The 24953-nt window shown below is 44.7% G+C and overlaps 1 protein-coding gene across 4 annotated transcripts in view; it reads left to right on the plus strand.

Moving 5' to 3' along the window:
* The window catches only part of LOC135385267 (uncharacterized), an 88315-nt gene that overhangs the window by 16735 nt on the left and 46627 nt on the right, over positions 1–24953 (plus strand). For all 4 annotated transcript variants that reach the window (XM_064614476.1, XM_064614474.1, XM_064614475.1 and 1 more), the window contains 6 exons: positions 1587–1950; positions 4937–5107; positions 6348–6420; positions 6483–6662; positions 18765–19007; positions 23822–23977. In XM_064614476.1, coding sequence (XP_064470546.1) covers positions 1587–1950; positions 4937–5107; positions 6348–6420; positions 6483–6662; positions 18765–19007; positions 23822–23977 — 1187 coding nt within the window. The remainder of the gene's footprint in view (positions 1–1586; positions 1951–4936; positions 5108–6347; positions 6421–6482; positions 6663–18764; positions 19008–23821; positions 23978–24953) is intronic.

Genomic DNA, 24953 nt, shown 5'->3' on the forward strand with positions numbered 1-24953 from the left:
TGTCAGTGAAAGAAGTCGGTCGTAAGGATTTTCTCTCTTCGTTTTTGGCCAATGCTGTAAAAATTTGCGAGATGATTCAGGAGGAGGAGGAGGAGGAGGAGTGTCGTTGGGAGGAACCCGAGAGGTCTGCCTGCCTGATTAGGCGGCATGTTTCTCGGGAAGGGAAAGGTGGTGGAGAGGAGGAGAGGAAAGGGTGAAGGGGAAGACCGAGTGGAATCCGCTCGGGGGGAGGATAGCTGCGTCCATGGGCCGACTTCAGGGGAACTGTGCCGGCATACGCCTATTACACATCTGAGGGAAACCCAGGAAAAACCCCAGACGGCACAGCCGGCCCGCGGATTCGAACCGCGGACCTCCCAGTCTCCAAGCGCACGCGTTACCGCTGCGCCACCGGAGCTGGTCGAGATGATTCAAGAAGGCCCAGCATGTGCATTCCACGCTTTTTTTAAAGCGAGCTTCTCCTAAAGCACCCATGCGTTAGGTGAAGCCAGCTTGCGGAATGCTGACACGTATGTTCCCTCCACGTGTTCTGGTCGTTTTATTTTCACAACTTTTTTAGTGAAAAAGTGGGGGTGCGCAAATTATGCGATGGCGCAAATTACGCGAGTAAATAAGGTATTACTGAATAGTAAGCAAAAGCTTGCATTGAAAACTGGTGCTCAGTTGTAGTTAGTTAGACTGACTGTGAACTATATACACATATTTCATTGATGAATACGTTTGTGGGAGAATTGTCCTGAAAATTGTAATTCCAGACATAACGTAGCTGGCTGTGTGATCAAATCCCTCTTTCCATGGTGTCATAGCTGGTCCAGCCAAAGCTCAAAATAATTAAACGAACTTAAACATCCTTGCCAACATTTGCTACAATATTTCTCAAAAGTGGCAATTTTCAGTGATCCCTCAAATCGCACTTTTAAACCATGCCTGCAACCCCGCGGCACTGGCAAAAGTGTAAACTAGGCTTCGCCTGATGCTCGGAGGCATGAGGCGAAGCCCACTTGCAGGATGTCACGTCCGTACGCCCAAAATTGTAAAGTAAGCTTCACCTAGCTCTCAGAAGCATGAGGTGAAGCCACCTTGCAGAACATATTTGAGGCGCAGAATTGTAAAGTACGCTTCGCCAAACGCTCAGAGGCATGAGTTGAAGCCAGCTTGCGGAATTTCGAATATGTTCCAGTATTCGATGAAATGTTATTCGGTTCGAATACGAATAGCGCGGTACCGTTATTCAGTACGAATATCGAATATTCCCAATATATTCGCACACCCCTACACGAAAGATAACATGAATGTGCCAATGTAATCTGCTCCATTAATGGTTCATTTAAGAGGCTAGCTCTTTTTTTCTCTCTCTCAGCGATGTGTGCACCTGCTGATAAGAATTGGGGTCTTTCTTTTCAGTGCTATCATGTAAGCAAAATAATGATTCTAATAGCTTCTAAATGCCATTCCGCATATCAGTTGCTGACCCGGCAACTGTCAGTAATAGGCTGCCTTCACCGCATGCTGCATGCAGAACACTTGCACGATTCTCTTGCTGACCCCCCCCTCACAGTTTCTGTGCCGTCTTACCCATTCTTCAGGGACTTGCTTCCACCCATTCTACAAGGCCCATCCTCTTCTGCGGGGCCTTCAACATCGTCTCAGGGGCTGGGGTTCTCACATAAGTCCATCCTGGCTCACAAGTTTCCTCACCTGCTAGTCTCTGGTTCAGTCGGGCCCAGCTCCGGCCATGGGGCTGAAGGTGTGGAAGAAGGAGAGCCATCTCACCCTCCACAGCTCATGGACTATGCCTCGTCCTCCACTGCTAGCATTCTGGATGTGCATGGCCCTCCCTTGTATGCACCACATCACCAAGTGTCCCTACCAATCGACGTGTTTGTTACAGAGCGTGGTGAAGTGGCACTAGTCAGCAGCAGCGCAGAGGATGGAAACGACTTGCTAGATGTAAGCACTTCATTTGTATTTGTATTGAGCTGTTCAGACTGTTTTGGGGACTCTGTGACACTTTAACGTGGTCCCTCACCAAAAGTCGTTCACACTTGAGGGCATTTCCCTGTTGATTCTTAAATTTAACGACATCTCAGTATGCACATTTAGATTTCTAGATTTCCTCGAATACACGATGCTGAAAAATTCAGTGGAATTGGTCATGTCGCGCAGAACTTGCTGTATCTCTCAGAATCCAGAATGTGTTCTTCGCGGAATATTCGACATGTTACAGAATTATGTAAGGATTTCAATGGATCTGAAACATTTTTGTTGGTTGAACCCAATCAGTCGCGACTGCGATGCCTGACGCGACTGATATTGCTCGCGCTTACACAGCGGAACGTGCCGCGACGAAGGAAAATTTAACAACAGGAACGCCCAGTGGAAAATTGTCAGAGTTGGGTCTGATCTTCTTTGCACACTGAAAAGTTATGAAACGATGGAAAGGCGCACGGTACAAGTCGTTTAGCAATCTTGGGAGAACACAGCAATATTTTTTTGCTTGTTTTCTCCTGCACGCGAAGTCTGACAGATTTTTAAATGTTAATTTTCTATCACAGAAAGCAAGGGTCTTTAAACATAACTTATTTCTGTTATGTGCTTAGGCGTAAAGATTGAAAAAATTAGTCATGATTTTCACAGGGCCTGCAGGAATTCATTTATGGAATGGTACCTTACAAGAGTAATGAACAAAAATGGAAACCTAAGTATGTGCTGTAACTTAACATATCAGCGTGCAGGAAATGTGAGTTGGTGTAGTCAGTGCATTGTGGTTCCAGGTTAAACCTTGTAATACTCTCTTTACCAACCTTAATTTGCATTATCGTTACCTCAGAAAACACACGGAAAACCTCTGAAAGCTGACCTTGCCGAAGTGTGCAGATTTAGCTCCCTTGTACAGGCATGGCTTTACATTCCATGCTGCCTCATGCCTTTCACTCAAAACAAAATGCTGCTGCACTGGCAGCAAATGTCACTACAATCTAATTCAATCCAGTGCTGCAGTACTTGCATGTTGTGGATGCTTGCGCCTAGTTCCGGTTAGTGCTGTCCTGAATGTTCTGAATTCAAGTGCTGAAATCTCTTGAATCATGAATAAGAGAACACCAGGGCTTGAAGTAAAAAAAACAAAAAAGACAGAAAGGTCAGGGAGAGGTGGACACCTCAGTGTGCAAATATTGTTCCATGGTGGTGGCAAGGGATCCTGCAAAGAAACATTTAGATTACCCATGAGAACACTTCACATCAGCAAGACATGCCCGATTAAAGGGGCACTAAAATGCAAAAACAAGTTGACTTCAACTTACGTTACACGCTCTGTTAATTTCGTACTTGCTATCATAATTCAAAAATTTGATTCCGTTACGAAGCAACAATCAATATTATACAGGACTCTTTCTTGCTTCGGCGCTAAGCAGAGAACGTCATTTCATCAGTGTTTTTAGTCCAATGTCGTGGAGCAGTCCCGGTGAAACACATGGTGCGTGCTGCGGAGCGGACTGGCGTCGCTGTTCGAAGGATGTGAAGATAAATGTTGTCAGTGCAACATTTGCGGAAACTCTTGTGGACTACAATTCAGTGAATCGCTATTAAAAATGCAGCAGTGCACATCATGCCACGCATATACGGAGCACTACAATCGCACCCGTTCCAATCCACACATGCGCGATAGGTATGCGCTCGCTTCTCCTGTTGTCTCATTGGATGCCGCCAATCTTTGCCTACCGAGGATTCCATTCGTTGTTGCCAAAGACGACTCTGTCTTCATTGTGTTTCTCTTCTAAACTGTAGCGTTGTGTGAACCAATTTTGTTTGAACTATACTAATTGAAATACGGGCTTTCATTTGACAGCAAATTGTTTTTGCATTTTAGTGCCCCTTTAAGTTAGTCTCTTTTTGTTTTTTGTTGAAATGATTCATCGCACACCAAAAGTTGGACTGCACAGTGTTACCAGTGGTGTAAGGATAAACTATATTTGTTTTGTGATTAATTATTTAATTAAGTGAAATTCATTAGCCAGTTTTTTAATTTTAAGGACTAGAGCCAAAATGGCAAAGAGAAAGTTGTAGCGGGAGATACAGCAACACAAAACCCATTGATTGCAACTTTGTACCTCTAACGGATCCGGTTTTCTTTTCGCAGCTCCAAAGACTAACTTTCGGGTTTGCAATAAACCGACGTGAGACTTGTCACACACGCGCAGGGAACGCCGGATCACAGCGCTCTCTCGCGTCCTGTTACGGAACGAAGACTAGTCACAGTTCTCATTGACATCGACTCCTCGCGCGTCTGTGACGGGTCCCCGAGACGATTTTTTGGAAACCCGAAAGTTAGTCTTTGGAGCTGGAAAAAAAAAAGATTTGTTAGAGGTACAAAGTTGCAATCAATGGATGTGGTGTAGTTGTATCTCACGCTACAACTTTCTCATTGACATTTTGGCTCTAATCCTTCGAATTAAAAAAAAATGACAAATTAATTTCACTTAATTAATTAATTACTAAACAAAAATAGTTTGAGTATCCTCACACCACTGGTAACACTATGCAGTCCGTCTTTTTAGTGTGCAATGAAGCATTTTTTAAAACTTTGGTTCATTTTTTTGTGAAACACCCTGTATATACCAGTCCCAATTATATATACAGTAGAACCTCTTTATAGTGAAGTTGGTCAGACTGCTAGATAAAACTTCACTACATCAGTATCTTCACTATACCAGTGGTTCATGGTCAGAGTTTCAAGACATCGGGACCAGAGATTTGCTTCTCTATATCTGTATCTTCACTATATATGCAGTTCACTATATAGAGGTTCCATATCCAGTGATTTACCTAGACATGTCAAAAAAATAGTCAGGGCTGTGTATAAATCTCATGTTGTGAACACCGCTCTCGTTGGGTGATGTGCTACATGTCTTTGTGTGTCCTGGTATTTGTGATACAGGACGTGCAACAATATCATGCCGCGACGGAGCACGTGGCAAGACAGAATGGAGCTTTACAGAGCTATGTGTCATCTAGTGCTGACATGGTTGGTGGTGGTGAGGCTTCTGACCCAGGCATGCATTCCACAGTAGATTCCACTGGTGGCTCTGGACTCCACTCACCAGAGGAGGTAGGTATAAGATGTAATAAATGTTCGAGAACGTATGTTTCTGTGACGTTGAAAAGCTTGTTTTTTATGTGATACAGCTGTATTTACACTGATGCTCCATTAAGCTCCCCAATCATCACCATTAAAATATAGTTTGCCTAGTGATGTTCTCACAGATATTTATTCCTAAATCATGTTGAGGTCATGATGTGCTGAGAAACTATACTTGGGGCCCTTTGTTTTGGGGTAAAACCCTCCACGTGATCGTCAGACACGTTCTGTTTACATTATGTACAGGGTGTGTGCAGATAAACCTAACCGGCATTTGCGCACGTAACTCGTTATCCACTTACCTGAGGAACTTCCAGTGGTGCACGATGGCGTATTTATGCGTGCGAAAGCAACACAAAAAAAATCCTGGAAGCCATACTCAGCGTAAAAAAATAAACAGCGCACGAAAATGTCAGCTTCCATGCATTAGAATAGGGCAACATGGCAATCTCGAGTCAGGTTTGTGCAGGTACCACTAGGGCAGCTATCGGTGCAGAAACCGAAACAATGTCCCACATGGATGCTCATCGGCGCTGCTCATGACGTCAGCGTCTCATCCAACCTCATCCTACTCAAACTCATTCAACTCATCCAAACTCATCCAACCTGCGTGTATCGGTTCCATGATGCTGCCACGCAGATCGGCCCTCATAAATGTTGCCGAATCACGATCGAGTGCCAATCGTACCTGCTTCGCGTACCGTGTGGTGAACAAATTTCTGGGATGTAGTGTGGTACAGTGTGGACCACCTAAAAAGAGTGCTCAGAAGATGCACAGGGCAATTGTGCAAAGGGATATAGACCGAAGGAGATGTCATGATGTACATATTGTTGTGTGTGAGATCACACACCTTACTGGAAAGGAAGCAATGGGGTCTTCTACATAACCTGCAAACATGTTGGGATGCACGTTCACTGAACAAGGACATCACTCAGGCTTATTTATTTGTTATTAAGTGCAGCTGTCCTGCCACCCTCATATTTAGTCTCGATTGTGTCAGTGGTATCTCTTCCCATCTATAGTGTAGAGTATCTCGTACATTGTCCAGCAGTGCATTGACATTTTTGCAACATGTGAATGAACATCTCTGCTCAAAAATTGGTTCACTCTGGTTGCTTGGCAGAATTTATGCCTTATTCCAGTTCTTGTTGTAACACGATAATACAGTGCTTCCTGAATTTGTGGGCTTAACCAAAGACTCATTTCCAGCACATGATAGACACATCTGACGGCTACGTGGGTACATCTGCAGACTCCCATCACATGCAGGTTGATCCTCAAGGTAACGCAACGTGAACCACATTCCAATTTCGCTTTGGCTGTAACCATAATTGTCTCTCTCAGTGGGCAACTACAGCCAACAACTTGAGCTGAGCTCGACAGAGGAAGCCTCTACGAGCCATGGAAGGGCAGGGGTGCATTCTGTGCTTCGCATGCAGAGGGTGCTTCAAATGAGGGAACCGCTGCCCCTGGAACCATCATCATCCGCATCACCATCAGCTGTAACACCAGCTAGGGTGGAAGGTGAGCGGGTCCTTCACGCAAGTTTTAGTTTTATGTGTAGGGGATGCTTTTCAGTTGAGTCCAGGATACTTTTGTCAGTTTCAATAAGAGGAATAAGAATTTGCTGCACAGATTGAATTGGAACGCTGTTGGCTTCTCGCTGGCTGTATGGGGACTTGGAAGTGTCACATCCGTTTCAGTCGATTTGGAAACGACAGTCATTTTATTCCTTGTGAACCACTGACCACGGTATCGAAAATCAAACTCCAAATAGTGGTGTAGTTTGGCTGTTATACTACGGGATACATGACAAGAGCAGATGCCGCATGTTGAGAGTATGCTGGAATTCTCCATCAGGAAAAACCAGAAAACGTCACTCCCTAAGAACCAACGAGAGCACTACCTTGAAGAAAGGAACCTCTGTGGGCATCTCATAGAGTTACGGGGCATCTTGACCACGAACGACTAGATTATAATTAGGGCCTGACTTTTTAGGGTTAAACCCGTATCCGCCCGATATTTACCCCCCGAACCAAATCTGTAAAAGTCGGGTTTAACCCGAATCTACCCGAAAACATCCGGGTCGCGTGGCACTCTCGTAATCGTGCATTAAAATAAAGTTTGATAACATTGCTAAACATTAGTTCCATGTTAAGACAAATTTTTATTAAACAAAAAAAAATCACCCGAATTCCTGACGACAGAATATGCCGTAACGGGATTTAACCCGAATACACCCGAATTTTCAAACGAAAAATATCACCCGATATTTACCCCCCGAATTTGGCCAAAAATAAAACCCGAAAAAGTCAGGCCCTAATTATAATGACCATGTCATAGGCACCCCTTCCCAGCACCGCATTTAGAAGCTAGTCGGTGGCGCTACTCATCGGCCCAGCTATTACTTACCCAATTTCTCCAATACTCTGTACTTCAGCTTACCTTAGTATTTTTGCACAAGCAATGAATATTCCGCGGGAGATGCTTCTTTCTAAAGTTGATTATCATCATCATTCTAAGCATTTTCATAGGAGCTGTTGCTGTTGTCTGCTACAGTAGTCGTGCAAAATTCCTATTATCCAATCATGATACAGATCTCGCAGGCCGATGAGTAGCGCCCCTAGCGGATCGTGCGGACGGGCTCTTCATAGGGGGTTGCCTATTATGATATGGTCGTTATAATTTAGTTGGTTGTGATCTGGACGGCACCTTTCCTCCTCTGAGCGCCACCCTCTCACTCCTCCCCTTAGGGAGTGACGTCACGCTGCCGGAGCTTCTGCAGCGGTGGTAGCAGTGGCGATCTTGAAAATTGGCTTAATTAGTATCGAAGCACTTTTCGAATGAAAAAATTAGCTAGGCAGATTGTTGGCCGATGCCAAACATAGCAGTATCGGTTTCATAGGTGGGTTTCCACATGTGACCGTCCCTTTCAAGAAATAAGTCGTGGGTGTGCACATAGTAAGATTTCTCAAACACATAGATAATAACAAGAACAATAAAAAATATATGCTGTAGATACTATTTACAACGATTCCACTCCTGCGCCAAATGAGATTTCCTGTGCCATCCTGATAAAAATCTGTAATATTGTGCCAAGCTGCTCCAAAACAAGCCACTAAGAATTGCAGGTTGCAGGGTGCGATTGTAGAACACTAGAAAATCAAGTTGCAGAGTAAAGCCTTCGTTCTGCCACGGTGCTGCATATTATCTTCTTGCAACCACAAGGACACTGATCGCGCGTGGCTTCGTTTCGCCAGAAAATTGGGAAATTCACACGAAGCATTTCTGGCCCTCTGTTTGTTCCTATGTGAACCTATTTCTTCCGCACTAGCAACGTAGGTACCGTAACCAACGGAAGCGCATGCTGTAACAAAACTCTGTCATGTGCAACGCCGTCCTGCACAGGGTCCTCTCATCTCTCACTTAGTAATTAGGGGTTGTTATGTGTATTTCTGTACTGTCAAGAATCACCTCCACGCGTAATCCCCATGTGATTTTATTTGAAACCGCAATTAGCGCACAACATTTACGAAGCGGGTCCAACCAGTGCATATGCCTACTGGAAGGGAAATGGCTGTCTTTCAGGTTGTAGCAGCCTCAGCGGTGCTATCATCATCCTCGTTCGTCACCTCGCGCCCGCGTAGCCGCGGAAAATAAATCAGTTGGGCTCTCGCCGTCGAACCAGCCGGTTCTCTTTGTCTCTCCTTGAGTTCCAACAACGTTATGTGAAGTCGAGCCACAGCTACCAAAGAATTCAAAAAATTGATATTTGAGTGCTGCAAAGCGCGTTTTGCTGTGCTTGAAAATGCTCCAAAGTGAATATTTAGGTGCCTCAAATGCTCCAAAATGCAAATTTTGTTGCTGTAAAAATCGCTCAAAATTACATTTTAAGCATCGTTGTACAATAGAATCTCAATGATACGAATCTCACGGGGTAGCGGACAAAATCTGTATCATCCGATATTCATATCAAAAGAATTTAAACCAAAATAAAAATTGAGGCAAGAAAATAGACAGCGAGTGTTCATTTAAGCTATGGCCAAATTCCCTCTTTGGCTTGGTGCAAAGAAGCTTGAGCCGGTACGCTTCCACGGCTTCCTTGGCGTGGTAATCGACTCGGACTTGCGCTGGGCTCGGCACATTAAACACCTTGAAACTAAAGTGCAGCGATAGCTCCCCGCAATTCAACATCTTTCTGGCTCAGGATGGGGCTGTGATCAGCGTTCCCCACTCGCGGTTCACGCGGCATTGGTGAGGGCAACTGTGCTTTACAGCCTTCCTATTCTGCACAGAATATCAACAACTTCATTAAATACCCTTCGCTCCCTGTTCGCTCGAAGCCTTCGTCGATCCCTCAGAGTTCCAAGAATGGCAGAAACGCGGCAAGTACTGGCTGAAGCTGGTGAGCTCCCGATTGAGGTTCTCCGTGAACGTGAAACGGCTTGGCACTTCCTACGTTTGCGTGCTCACATTCCCCGCCACCTGCTCCTCAGGAAAATTCGATACCGCCCTGAAAGCGACTTCTATCGAGTAGCGCAGAGGACACGCCAGACTCTCACTGGCTTCATAACTAAGGACACTATACCGCCGGAAGCCCCCTGGTCTCTACTGGTACCGCCCACTTTTGTACGCCTTCCTAACCTTCTGGAAAGAAGAGATCTTGTCCCCGCTCAAGTCCTCCGAGCCCATTTTCATGCTCTGGTAGACGAGAAGTTTTCTACGGTTACGCCAGCATATACCGATGGCGCATCCCGAAACAACAAGTCCGCCTCAGCATTCGTCGTGCCATCCGAAGGCGTAGTGCACGGAAGACGCCTTTCACATCCAACCTCCTCCCACAGCTGCGGAACTCTATGCCATCCTTTTCTTCCTACAACACATAGCTGATTTTTTACATCGCGGGAATGAGCAGTCTTCACAGACTCCAAATCTGCACTTCAAGCAATTGAAAATTCCGGCATATGATGCCCATCCGCACCCCTAGTCACTGATGTGTTAATGGCTTACCACACTATCTACATCGCAGGCCACAGGCTAGTTCTCCTGTGGGTTCCAGCACATTGTGGTGTCGTAGGGAACGAGCAGGCCGACAGCGCCGCAGAAGCAGCACTCGCGTATCGCAAACGGACCAGCATTGTTCTGCTGAGAGGAGACTGCCATTCAATTCTCCGGCGCCTAGTGACTCCTCTGGCTCCCCGCCAATGGACAACCGACATTCTTCCCCCCTCTATGTTGAGCAGAGTTGATCCAACGCTTGCTTTCCGCATGCCACGAAACACCTCTCGCCAAGATGCTGCATTAATCCACAGAATGCGCCTCGATGTGGCCTTTACAGCTCAGTGGCGTTACCGCTTGAGACAAGTTGACTCTCCCACCTGCTGCCGCTGTGGTGCTCTTGAGGATCTGGAGCATATTCTTCTTCATTGCACTCACTGCCAACCTTCCCGAACCACACTCTCAGAGTCTCTTCTTCAGCTGGGCTCTCACCCCTTCTCCCTATCGAAATTGCTTGGTCCCTGGCCTAATTCAGCCCAGCAATGCTCTACGCTCAAAGCTCTTCTGACATTTCTGGACACCATTGGCCTTTTTCAAGAGTCAAGATTCAAGATTCCTTTATTAGTGCAATTTACGATTACAAAGTACAAGAGGACCGTGAGGGCGAACCCTGTAAAACGGTCCTTATACCCACGTGCATAATTTTACACAAATGACTTGCGGGGAGCAGAGAAAACAAAATACTTCGATCGTTATTGTGAAGGGGCTCGTTATTTTATTCCCCACTTTCCCACCAGCAATGGGGTAGAGTGTCGCCTGTGGCGATGAAGCTCCCCACTCTCCAAAGCCAAAATAAAGTTGTTGTTGTTGACTGTTCATTTTCCATTACTGTCAGTGAACGAGGTCACTCGTAACGCTTTTGTGTCTTCGTTTTTGGCCAATGCTGCCCAAATTCGTGAAATGATTCAAAAGGCTCAGCACGTGCTTTCCAACTGCAAGTCGCGCGGCAGCATCGTAAAGCGAGCTTCTCCTAAAGCACACAGGCATTAGGTGAAGCCGACACGGAATAGTGACGCGAAATGTTGTCCTGATACGTTCCTGCACGTGTTCTGGTCGCTGTTTGCCTGAGCTGATGTCACACGGCTTCCCAGTTTATTGTTGGGAGGGGGGCAAAAAGGTCAAAACAGAGATATGGTGATAAGGTTCTGACCTATGTAATCCCCTTGATCTTATCTGCGCCACCGCCACCAAAGGGAGAGTCATTGCTTGCATTGTGCAACATGATTTAAGGGAGTTTGTGGTGAGGATGGTGAGGATCTCCCTCCCTCCTCAAGAGGAGGGAAGGAGGGAGCATGACTGGTGCGCTCTCACATCATGGGGGAACGACCTCTGTCACCTTCTTTGCTCGTTCATATCTGTAAAGGCAAGATAAGGCGTTCGTATCATCCGAAGTGGTATACATGAGAAGAATAGGCATTTCGGCCGGGACTGGAAAATAATTCGTATCATTCCGAAATTCGTATCATCCACTGTATCTATAAGAAGAGTCCGAAGGCTTCGGGACATATTTGTAATTTGTGATACTTAGGAATTAGTATTGCATTTGCAGAGGCTGATTGGCATAAACTTGGGAAGCAAAACTACAAATAAATATATGTTGGTAGCCAAGACCAAAAATCAAATTTAGTTGCATGATGGAGCATGGTAATCTTTAAGAGGGGATACGACCTCCGGCGGCCTCATGTATTCTCTATGGGCGAAACAATGCGATCTTTTGCAGCTAATACTGAACCGATTTGGACCAAAATGGCCTTGTTTGATAGATTTTCGAATTTCAAACAATTTGCATTGGAGACATTTGCAATTTTTTTTTGCAGAAGTTTTTAAAAACCTTACAAAAGCTGCAAAAAATTTATAAGTTGGGTCTCTCGCTTTTGGAAGTTCGTAGCTCGTTTACTGTAGCACATATGTGAAATGTAATCAGTAGCATTTACGCTGAATTCTTTCTTGAATATTTACGTGTCCATGTCATGTCTGTCCATGCCTCCAGTTGTTCACAATATTGAAAAAACTTAAGGTATGTACGGCTCCGTGAACTGCCCCGTCTTGCCATCGGACAGTAGCGCCACATTGCCAGTCACAAGAGAACTCCATATCGTTCCGCGGGATGCAGTCACTGTTCTGGCACCCTATCCCAGAAGGGGTTTCCCCGGCAGGGGAAGCACCAAATTGAGGTCGTGAAACCTGTCTGGAGAGATCCACGTTGGGTAGGTCGTTGCAAAATAATGGGAAGGCCTTGAGAATAGGGAGAATAGGCGGCATAGACCAGGAAAACTTTGCTAAAGGGCTTGCCAATGGACTTACACAATATTCGTCTCGCATCGCATGCACGTAAAAAGAGCGGTAGGGTTGGGGGAGGTGAGGCACAGTCAGACCGAGTGGTGTTATCATTCGCTCTCCCGATGTGTTGAAATTGAAAGACAGTTTTCTTTCTTTCTTTCTTTTTTTTAATGAGGTAACATCAAACAGTCGAAGACTGGATTATGGAAAGGCCGAAAAATAAGGAATTCCAAGAGGATGTCCGCAAAATAACTAATTTAAGAATAAAACGTTGAAAAAGAATCCACGTAGAAATTCACTTTTTAAGGTAACTTTTTCAAAAGAAGCTCTTTCGCTATCCACAGCTGTAAGATCAACCCCAGTACACGAGGGATTGTGCCAAAAAAGTGGCATGCGCTGGACAAGGTCATACAAAGTTATTTTAAATGCATAAAAAGCATTTAGCACATTAATTCCCAATACCAGTCCTGAGCACAGCGTTGTGGAACTACCTTATGTAGCAGATGTAACTTTTCGAATATATATTTTTCATTTCTTGGTGGCTTCTGGCTTTCGATAGTTCGGTCTTCCGAGTTCTCTGCCTTTTTAGTTTTCAGCCTACAGAGTGAAGTATGTAGTCTCACACACAAACATGTCGTAAGATTAATGTCTTAGATCAATATCTCATAAGTGCTCGTAAGTGTCCCAGGCTAGGGCGGGTCCAGGAAAAAATGTTCCCCAAAAAATGTCCCCGGAAAAAACGTCCCCTGATGAAATATGCCCTGGAAAAAAATGTTCTCTGAAGAAACGTGCCCTGGAAAAATATCACCTGAGGAATATCCGCTTTTGGAACGCGTGTACTGGCCGACTTCGGAGTTTGCCTTTTACTTGGACATTGTGAACATTTAAATTTTTGGAATACGGAAGCGAGTAATCGTATATTGAATTCCATTTCCGAATCAAATATGGAATTCAATGTTCGAATCCCGAATGGAATTGATGTTTCTTCCAAACTGAATATATTTGAATAATCTCGAAGCTGCATACGTAAGGCCGGCACATGGATAGCATAAAACAAAGTGAGCACTATATCAGCTATCAGCTTACGCATACATACCGTACATGTTTATGTTCGAACATATGCTGCATATGTATCCGGTACGGTTATTCAAGGAGTCGCTTGATTTATTCGTATTCAATTGGGTGTAAGAAAAAATGGTCCCTGGTTGTGTGGGCGGAAAAAATGGTCCCGCAGGCGACTCCACGGCTAAAAACACAGGGGCATAATTGTGGATATATGATGAAACGCATCAACAACCGACGGAGTGTTATCATTCACTCTCCCGATTTGTTTAACTTGGGAGAGGTGTTTTTTTTTATGTGGTAATAGAGGATGAATTCTACACGCCATTCAATAGTGACATAAAACAATATCACTCGCTGCACTAGTTAGCTAGCGCTTTGCGTTCTACACACTGTTCCTCTACGTATCCACCACAAAAGAACGACGCTGCTGACCTGTAAGACATTCTAGTTCTAACCTGAAGAAAATGTCCAATAGGTGTTGTAGACATGGATGTGCTTCGTTTCATTCATTGTGAGGGGGTCAGCTTACTGTCTTGCTTCTATGTGACTTCGAGTTGATACCAGATAACCAATCAATGCCATTAGTATCCATAACGGTGGTAAACCGGCCAAGTTGGTATGAATGCATGGGGATAAACTAGCACTACAAACGAGGACAGATAGGGGAGAGGACAAACACTGTTGTCAATAAATTTTCTGTTTGTAGGAAGTCTAGCACAGTGTTTGTCCTCTCCCCTGTCTGCCCTCGATTGCAGTGCTAGTTTACCTCGATGGAGACATTGGTAATGCTTTTGTGTGTGCGTGTGGGGGGACGGGGAAGGGGGTGCATTTCGTAGTGATCCGAGGGTCTTCATCTTGACTGCTTTAGTCTGAGTTGATTACTGGTGCAGCTCGCAACGACCTCATTGCTGTTTGTCTCGTTTCTCTCGAAATGGCTGGGAAGCGACGCCAAAAAGAAGCACGGCTAGCTAATATAAAGCGGGCAAGGCTTCATCTCACGAGAGACCTTTCACGATGTGGGGGCGATCCAATGTGTATCGACGGAAGTCGTGACGAGGACACTTTGTGCACAGCTACGACAGTTCAGTGCGGTGACAATGAGGCCAGTGTTTTCACCAGTCCTTCTGAAGTTTTACTGCCTCAGACAGACGGGACTGTACACATGCTGCACATCCATGCTATCTGAGAAAAAACAAAGAAAGAAGACAAAATGCAAAGGTCTGCTGCACGGCTTATCTTGTCTAGGTTTCGAAAGACTTATTCGGTTAATGTTTGTAGCGACAAATAAATTTCGATTCACTTGCACACAGACGCAAAGTAAATACACTAAAACTGAATAGTCAGTTAAATACAAACATTCTGTCATATACAGGGTGTCCCAGAAAACGTGTCATTGAATTATAAAAACTACGCCACCTAGAATCATGCGGTAAACAGCATTTGTTCTTATTAGGTTTTTGCCACCTCCTAATGTGAATGTCATGTACTCCAAGTTTAATTATGTAAATATTTGCGAACTGAACTCGGAAATTTGCCAAGTAAAGGTCACTTTTTTACCAGACCAATATGAAGCGCGCCGAATTCACTCAAATTCATGATAATTCACAGTGATATGCACGAGCTATTCCATCGGGAAAAATAGCCGAATATCATGGTTTTCAGAGCACCGGACCATAGCGCGCGATGACTTTTTGAGCGCAATCGCTCGCCGTGCAACGAAAGGAGGTTCCGAAGCCAGCCCACAGAGTGATAGTAGAAAAAGTAACAGTTCCTAAAATTGGGAGAGGGAAAGCATTATCCCAGCGAAAGTCAGACGTGATAAGCCGTGCCTGTTTTATCTCCTTCTGCGATGTCGGTGAGGGCTGGGTTTCCAACCTCCTTTCGTGGGACTGACAAAGATTGCGCTGAAAAATTCATCGTGCGCTATTCTGTGCGACCTCCGTAGAGCATGATGTTCGGCTATTTTTTTCGATGGGATAGGTCCTGAATATCCATGTCAATTATCATTAATTTGACTAAATTAGACACAGTCTTCACATTGGTGGGGTAAAAAAGTGACCTTTACTAGGCAAATTTCAGACTTAAGCTCGCAAAAATTGACATAATTAAACTTACGTTACACGACATTCACATGAGGAGGTGGCAAAAACCCAGTAAGAACAAATGCCATTGACCGCATGACTCTAGGTGGTGCATGTTTTTTTATTATAATTCAATGACACGTTTTCTGGGACACCCTGTATACATTCCGTCCGCAAAATGTTCTAGTGTGAGAACTCAGCGCCAAAGAAAAACCAACAGGTGAATATAAATTAAGGAGGGCCAACGAAATATAACATTTGGACTCTGCGCTGTGTTCAGAAAGTCGGACAAGCTAAGATAGCATAACACCAAGAAGTCACCAGATGCAGTCCACAAAGGGACAAAAGGGAAGAATCGGCGTTCGTCGGGACCTCCTTCCTTCTTTCTTTCCTTCTTTTTCTGTAGCTGAGTTGACCTTGGCAACCCAAACATGACGTGAGATCCCTGCATCTCAATAGTCAAGGAGGTCACACGTGTTTATGGAACTACACAATCCTGCAGAGGAGTGAGTTATTTGTACTAAGGGTAATGGTTACAGCTTCCTCCAGGCTGAGACCCGTATGTTCGTGTGGCGCCATCTACACGCGAAAAAATCGTGAATCGGAGATGCCGCCTCACTCGTATCCCCTCTTAAAGGAGCTCAGAAAGCACTTCAGTCACTACCATTTTATAAACCAGGCGGTTATCCTGCCCATTAAAATGCACCATGCGAAGTAATTCGTTCAACAGATGTACAAACATAGCAGAATTCGTTTTTAAAAATCCACACCGTGTGCAACAGTGGCAGTGCCTGGAAGAGCTGAGGAGCCGCCCACGTCATTCTGATGGCCAACCAGCCTGCTGGTTGGTTTAGAGAAAAAAGTGTTTCTTTTCGCTTTTTCTTTGATTTATCAGATACAGTAAACGAACATTGGTCTACAGACACCGTTCAAGGCATGGTTCAAGGTTAGGCTGTGAGATTGTGGAGGCCATCCTCATTGAGAAGTCCCCGAACAACTTTAGCCAAAAATCTGTCAGTCTGTCCCAGCTCGAGCTTGCTTTTGTCTCGCATGACCTTCCGGAGCAGGTGGATTATGAAAATAAACTTCAGTTGCCAGTTGAATGATGTTCTGTCCGGGTTTTGTATGGCATTCCTTATCATGATGATTGTTAGTGTTGTTCTGTTTTTGGCGGCAACGAGTACAGTAAAACCCCGATAACTCGAAGTCGTAAAAACCGGAAAAACTTTCGAGATAAGCGGGGTTTCAAGTTAAGCGAACAGTGAAAATTACGTTGCCACGATGTTACCACAATGCACTATGTTATGAAACATTAAAAAAAAGCGTTCCTACAGTAATGGGGCTCGTGAACAATTCCGAGCCATTTATTTTTTTACGTATCTGAGAGGGAATAACTCTGTAATAGCAATCTGCTTGGCATTCGCGTCTCAGAGCAAGAAAGAATCTTTAAGCACTTAATTGCAATGCATGAGACTCTCCTCCCAGCATGTCACTACCGTGGGCACTCTCGACCATTTCAGTATCACTCAGTTCACCGCTACTGGAACATTGCCGTCGTAAAGCGCATAGTCCTCGATGTTCAAGTCCTCTAAGGCCCGGTTTTACCAACGCCGATTAACACTTGAACCGAGATCAGCGGTCGGTAACTTAAATTTAACGCTTAAGTGTGCTTCACAAACGGCAGTTATTGGTACTGAAACATTCATCACATCACCAACCAACGTTTACAAAAAAGAATTGAGCGTTAACTTCCAAGTTTTAACAACGGTCTCCCCACAACATGCGAGGCACATCATGTCATTGCACAATTCATCACAGCCACTGAAGTCGTCTGCTGGCTCCGGTACGGCGGTGGGAGACCAGAAACCCGCATGAATGAAACAGTTCACGATAATGGCTTCATGAACTTGCTGCCAGGCCTTTGATAAGTGCCACCTTCCACTCCAAAGTCAGGGACTTGCATCTGTGTTGTTCAGCCATCATGCCGCGAAGATCGAAACGAAACTGAGACGCTCAGACGAATGCCGAATGTAGAGGAGGAGGAGGAAGAGGAGGAGGAGGAGTGACGTTGGGTGGAAAGGGGAGTGCGGTCTGCGTGCCGCAGCTAGCGGCATGTCGCAAGGATGAGAGTGAATAACTAGGGCTGAAAGGCTTTGACCTTGACCTAACCTGGGGGACCGAAGAATGCACATTATCAGCTGTAGGTACGCTGACCTACCGGTGATGGAATTTCGAGATATCCGTACTCCGGCAAAAAAAAGCTTCGACTCAAAAGGGCCCAAATACATAAGAAGCATTGGGACAAGGATCGGGATGCAAAAAAAAATTGAGATAACCGATATTTCGAGATGAGAGAGTTCGAGTTAACGAGGGTTTACTGTATAAAAACAGCGCAGCACTAAGCGCTGCTTCAGTTGAAGTTTCAAAATGGTCGCAACATTGCTATGATCACTAATTCGCCCTTCACTTCGACTAGCAACTTTGCTCGACATTCAGCTAATGTCTCATTCAGCTGGAAGTATGTTCTTTCCAATACGTTGTCAGACAGAATCCAGTGAAATCTATCGCAATGCCGGCACCGGTGCATCAGGGCATGGGGCGTTGAGTATCCATTACCATCTTACTAATCATCACGCTAAACAATGATAATTAGCCGATGGAGGACACAAGCACGGATGCCACAACTTTCACGTCCTGCTTTGTCCTTTCTATAAGAATATGATGAATTGTGTGTTTGAAATGATAGCACATGAGGAAGCTAATGAAAAAACGGCTAGGAAGCAAGCGAGCTGGTGAAGATGATGCATAATGTAAAACCCCGAGACTAGGGAACACGAAAGGACAGACACAAACACTAAGCCTCAAACAGCTAGTTTGTGGCAGAACAACGCTTACACCATATAGAGCGAAATTAGCAGTCGATACCTTCTGCTCTATAGACTGAAAAAGCTGCTACAAAATCTGATTTTTTCTGCTCCAATACAGGCAGCTTCTTGTCAGTTCCATCACTGTAGTCTTGATTTCAGTTAGCTAACGTGTAGTGATGCATTCAGAGATGAGTCGAAAACAAATCTAATATCAGAAATAATGGATTCGTATTGAATATTTGCACATTCCTAATGACTATGTTTGTGTCATGCAGTTTGCAGTGACACCATGGTTGCAGAAGAAGAAAGCCAGAATTGTCAGGCTGTCAGCAGCGTCTCCCAGCCAGATTCTACACGCAGCCCAGAGCTGTCTGTGTGTCCAACTCCTCCAGCTGCTCCAAGCCCCCAGGACTGCAGCTCCGCCATCACTCCTTCCCTGCCCACCATGCCTCAACCACCTACGAACGTTCCATTAGCCGGCAACGAAAATGTGGGGAAGGCTGATACCGGACACTTTTGTAAGCAGCTTTTGCCTCATACTTTTTTTTTTCCAGAAAACTGTTGATGTATTCCTAGTGCAAAGAAATGACTGGCAAACAAACATACTCAAAGCAGCATGTTGCAGAAATGGTGCATTAATGCTGTTTGAGGGCACGTATTTAGAGTGTGACTTCCTTGGGGGGGGGGGGGATATTTATTAGAACAAAGGGGGAAAAATGGGAGGAAAGGTAACTTCCTTGGGTTAAACCCAATTCCTGCAGATTATTCCTCCCAAAATCTGTTTCGGACCAGTTCGTGTTAAACCTGATTTCTCTCAGAAATCCAGTCAGGTATCACACCCTGTCACTTATCACATACAGTATTTAGTAGGCATCTATACACATGTCTGATGTAATAAATTAGTTGAGTGCAACAATAAACTACGCAAAACAAGTTTGATGTTACACCATATGATGCTTGTGACTGTAATTTGCGAACATGTGTAATGCATGTTTGACCACTCTATCCGTCTCTAACTGTGTGCCACTTGCTGGACACAGAGAGAGAGAGAGAGAGAAACGAAAACAGCCTAATGTATCAATTGCAGCCTATTTCTCCCCAAATTAGTTTTATTATTTATATATATATATATATATATATAAATATTACTGGAAGAAAGGGGTTCGGGCGACCGCGAAATTAAATAGGTACTAACAAAATATGAGGCAGACAACGAAGATGTAGGAAGTAGAAAAAGGGGGAGTTATTTATTTACTAGTGGAAAGTTAAGGGGGAAGTCAACGTTGCGGCGGAAGCTCCGCCTTCGTCAGGACTGAAGAATGACAAATGACACTTGGAGTTTTATACAGTGCTACAATGACGTCACAATCGGGGGGGTCCCGCCACCTGGCGGCCGTCAGCAGGTCAAGTACAAGGAAGTGGTTGAGTCATGTCCGGTGAAGAGGTCATAGTCCGGGAGGTGGGATGGAATCCAAGGGCTGTGGACTGTTGTTCTGCAAAGAAAAGGGGAACAAGCAGCAGTACACTATCTAAGCAGATAAGTTTCTTATTGTTGACAGTACACCGGGGTCCTCGTTTATGATAGATTGGAATGTGTAGATAAGGTAAGATTCGCGCTGTTCTCGGCACCGGTCGGAACTGAAGTTTGTTTGAAGAAGGAAAATTGAAACATCGTTAATTGAATGCCCTGGCTGGCTAAAATGGCGTGAAACTGGAAGATTCGGTTTTTTCGTCACGTCCGATCGGTGATTGTTAAATCTGATTCTGAATGCGGTTTTTGTCTGGCCCACGTACTGTGCTTGGCATGCGTTACATTGAAGGAGATAGATAACGTTGGACGAACCAACGTCCAACGTTATCTATCTCCTTCAATGTAACGCATGCCAAGCACAGTACGTGGGCCAGACAAAAACCGCATTCAGAATCAGATTTAACAATCACCGATCGGACGTGACGAAAAAACCGAATCTTCCAGTTTCACGCCATTTTAGCCAGCCAGGGCATTCAATTAACGATGTTTCAATTTTCCTTCTTCAAACAAACTTCAGTTCCGACCGGTGCCGAGAACAGCGCGAATCTTACCTTATCTACAAATTCCAATCTATCATAAACGAGGACCCCGGTGTACTGTCAACAATAAGAAACTTATCTGCTTAGATAGTGTACTGCTGCTTGTTCCCCTTTTCTTTGCAGAACAACAGTCCACAGCCCTTGGATTCCATCCCACCTCCCGGACTATGACCTCTTCACCGGACATGACTCAACCACTTCCTTGTACTTGACCTGCTGACGGCCGCCAGGTGGCGGGACCCCCCGATTGTGACGTCATTGTAGCACTGTATAAAACTCCAAGTGTCATTTGTCATTCTTCAGTCCTGACGAAGGCGGAGCTTCCGCCGCAACGTTGACTTCCCCCTTAACTTTCCACTAGTAAATAAATAACTCCCCCTTTTTCTACTTCCTACATCTTCGTTGTCTGCCTCATATTTTGTTAGTACCTATATAAATATTATATGTAAATATAATAGGGTAATATATAGAGTATATATATATTATGTATGAATAATATATATAAATAAATATATAAATATTTATTACATTCGCTATATCAGAGTTATCGTTATATACGAGCTTTCTCGAGAAATTTTTAGCGCTTTTATGAGAAATCGCTGGTCGGGATCATTTCATCAAAGGAGAGCGGTGCAAGTTGAATGCCGCTGAACATGCACGTTCACTGAGAGCACAAAAGCAGTTTATTTAGAGCTGTGCGAATATTCAGAATTTCGAATATGAAACGAATATCTTACGCTGTTCGAATGCTATTCGCAACCTATTTTCAGTATTCGAAATTCTCGAATATTTTTGAATAGTACTGGGAATAGGTATCGCTCTCGCCATTTTGCAAGTCGGCTTCACTTAACTACACTCGAGCGTTACGTGAAGCCCGCTTTACACTGTTTACAATATTCTGTCACTAAAGCCTAAAAATTTTGTGAGCTAATGGTCAACACTGTACTCTGGGCATTGCAGGTTCCAGTAAATGTACTCCCAACTTTCAGAGTTATGTTCAGTAACAGATGGGAATATCATGAGCAGTTTCTAAAAAATGTACAGGAAATTCACAATGTAGACGTAGAAATTAGGAGATGCACACAAAGCAGGCTGCATGGAACATGTTGACTAACTCTCAATGCAGTTCATCCCACTAATGCAGTCTACCATACACAACACAGAGGGACCATTCTCTCATAATATTTTACGCTGGGTGAAAAGGCTCACATGTTTGGAGCAGAACATCATCTAATGAGCACAACACCACAAAATATTTCACCATGAGGTATTGGAAATTATTCGAATTGGGACTTTTCTGATTATTCGAATTCGATTCGCTATCTGAAGAAATTAGCCGGGAATGTATTTGGATTCGATTCGCAGTGTAAGTGAAATATTCTTAAACTATTCGCAATGGAAATTTTGCTATTCGCACAGCTCTAATTTTATTATCTCCTCGTCAGCCAGTGCCATTGCCATCATCATTCTCACTATTGGAATTACATTGTCTCCATTAGAACGCGCCTCGTCCACATGTAATTCGTCGGTGCGTGTGTGGGTTGCAACACGCAACTGTCTGCCAAACTCACATTTTGGAAGGCACGACACTTCGCAACGAGGTTTTGCGCCAGTACAAAATCCGTCGAGCACATGCAGCTTAGAACTGAGCCATGTGCCTTTGCTCATCAAAAAGCGTCCCAGAAGCGCTGACACCATAGTAGCACCCAGCAAACCAGAAGAACACTTGACTAGAGAACGATGTGGAGAGGGAGCAACCTCCTCTACTTCCGCGTGTCCCTTCAAAGTTGCACGCCTCGCAATACGCGTGTCTAATCCCCGTCAGTCATGCGCAGATAAACACGTTGCGTTCTCACTTTAATGCTCATGGACGCTAAGGCCTAAAAGGCTAAAGACTAAAATGCCACGTTAGATTATTTTGAATGAAAAAATGGAATCTTGTCTCAATTTTCACGCGTTTTACTGCCAGGAAAATTCTGATTGCTATAAGAGATCCGACGATCGATAATATCCGACTTATCGTTATATCGAGACTCGCGTAATTTGAGCACCCCCAACATTTGCGTCATATTTTTGTAACAAAAGTGTGCAAATTATGCGAGTAAATACGGTACGTGTCGCACAGCGCAGGAGCTGGAGAAACTATGTAGAAATATCATCACATCCCACTCTTTGATTATCGCCGTCATCGCACGCGACCATGATTATATCACATATCGCTGACAACCCAAATCGGAACCGAAAAAACGCGTTCGAGACGCGGATTTTGGCTGTGCATGCAATGGCACAGTGAACAGCGGTGTTCAGCTCAACACCAACAAAATTTCAATATTCAACTGGAATTTCACCGAACTGTAGGCCTCATACGAATGTTCGGAGTTTGTTGGGAATCCACTAAAGCCACGACCATAAGCGGAGAGTTTTCAATCTGCTGGAGGAAGCCGGCATCACCCCCCCTTTCATGCACAGAGGGCGGGCAGGGTGTCGTGAATTCCGTGTTGCGACGTTGTGAGGCAAATTTTTGCAGGATTTTCATGATCACTTGCATGAAACACGCAATGTATAGGATATCCCTCGAAACTTTCACCTTGAGTGTCATCTGAGTAGACTTCCTCCGGAGGGGGCCTGGCTCCCCCTGGGAAAGTTCCGGGGGGGCTCAGGCCCCCAAGCCCCCCCGCAGTCGGCGCCTATGGCCACGACTGGGCTGACGATGCATGAGGCGTACCGCGGTTTCGCGTTTGGATGGGACAGACTTTAAAATGGCGGTTGCAACTGTGTACTAGTTTCGGTTTCAGTTACCGACTGCGTAGCAGCACATTCGCAGATGAGCATACCTCTGAAGCTCCACCCTTCGCTTTGCAGCTGTTCTTTTTCGTGTTCGTTGCTGTTACGCAACGTACAAATTCCACCGCGCAGCGCGCAACAGCTTTGTAATAAGCTGCTATGATATTCGAAAAAATTGAATATTCAAACTTTTACGAATATCTGAATAATTCGAATATCAAATTTACAAATACAAATATGAATCTAATATCACAAATATTGTATTCGTATTCGAAATTTCGAATATTCGCGCACCTCTACAAAAACGCAAGGCTGTGTTTGCCTTACTCTGCAGGCAGCAGACAGTTGAATAGACATTATGCACCCTAGCACCATTGAAATGCTTTTCTGCAGCTTGGATATGTTTTATTTGCCTCATCATAGCGTCAATCCACTACGTTGTCAGTACTCACGTTTGCACATTGTTTGCATGATGTAGGGTGCGAGGACTGTGGCCAGTTCTACGATAAGGAATGTTCACTGCACCGTGTTCAGCTCATAGTGGATAAACCGGTGCTAACCAGGGCTTGGGCAAGCTTGCCTGCTAGCTACCTCTATGTCCACAAAGTGGCAGAAGATGAACATGGAGAGCCAGGTCAGTCAATTCACCTTTACTTTTTGCTTGACTTGCTGTCCTGTCAGCATCTTGTGATTTGGCAAGTACAGTAGGACCCCGTGATTGTAACTCTGCTTTCAGTAAAAACCCGGTTATTGTACTGTATTTTCTCGAATCTAACGCGCCCCCGATTCTAACCCGCATCTTTCTTGGGGGTGTGATAATGTGCCAAAAAAAATAGTCAAAAAGTAGACAACAATGTAAGTACCCATTTATTGCACAGTTTCATCGTCAGAGTCGTATGCCCTTTGGCAATTTCTTCCGCAAGAATATCAAGTATGGCGGCAACTTGTAGCCGTCCGCGGTGCAGCAGAGCATTGCAGTGACACGGGTCTTTTCATTCCCGGTGGTGATGATGGGCACCTGGTTTGCTCCCTTTTCTTCGATCGTGTAATTTGCCGGGAAATCGAAGAAGATCAGCGTTTGATCTGCGTTCCCTATCTGACCCATCAAGTATCCATGTTCACCATGGGGTTTCACTCACGATTCTAACGCGCACCCCTTACTTTCGCAAAAAAATTCGGAAAAAAAGTGCGCATTAGATTAGAATAAATGCGGTAAATGCATGCACCGGTCCTCACTGGATTATTACACCTTCTATAGCTTAATGTTCTGGTATAGTAAACCATGACAACTCAGGATACCGGTTATAGTAAACAGTATTTTGCGTGATCATTGCTGTAAAAGGCACGGTAATGATGGGAGCGGGAGAAACAGACCAAAAAGCCAAAACAGAGCTCTTTGGGGAGGGCCCTGGGAGGGCTGTTCTCGCCAAAAAAATTGAGAGAACTCAATTTAGTGGTGGTGCTGTGCGAGCTGCCATTGTCGCCCCGCCTTCAATTGCTCCAGTAGCGCCTCCTCGAGTTTGTGTTGTTTGTGTCACTCGTGCTGTGGGGTTTGCACTTGTTTCTTTGTCAAGAACGTAGGAGTTGTGTGTGTATGACAGCATGGCTGA

The sequence above is a fragment of the Ornithodoros turicata genome, chromosome 2, assembly GCF_037126465.1.
Source record: "Ornithodoros turicata isolate Travis chromosome 2, ASM3712646v1, whole genome shotgun sequence".
Classification (NCBI taxonomy): Eukaryota; Metazoa; Arthropoda; class Arachnida; order Ixodida; family Argasidae; genus Ornithodoros; species Ornithodoros turicata.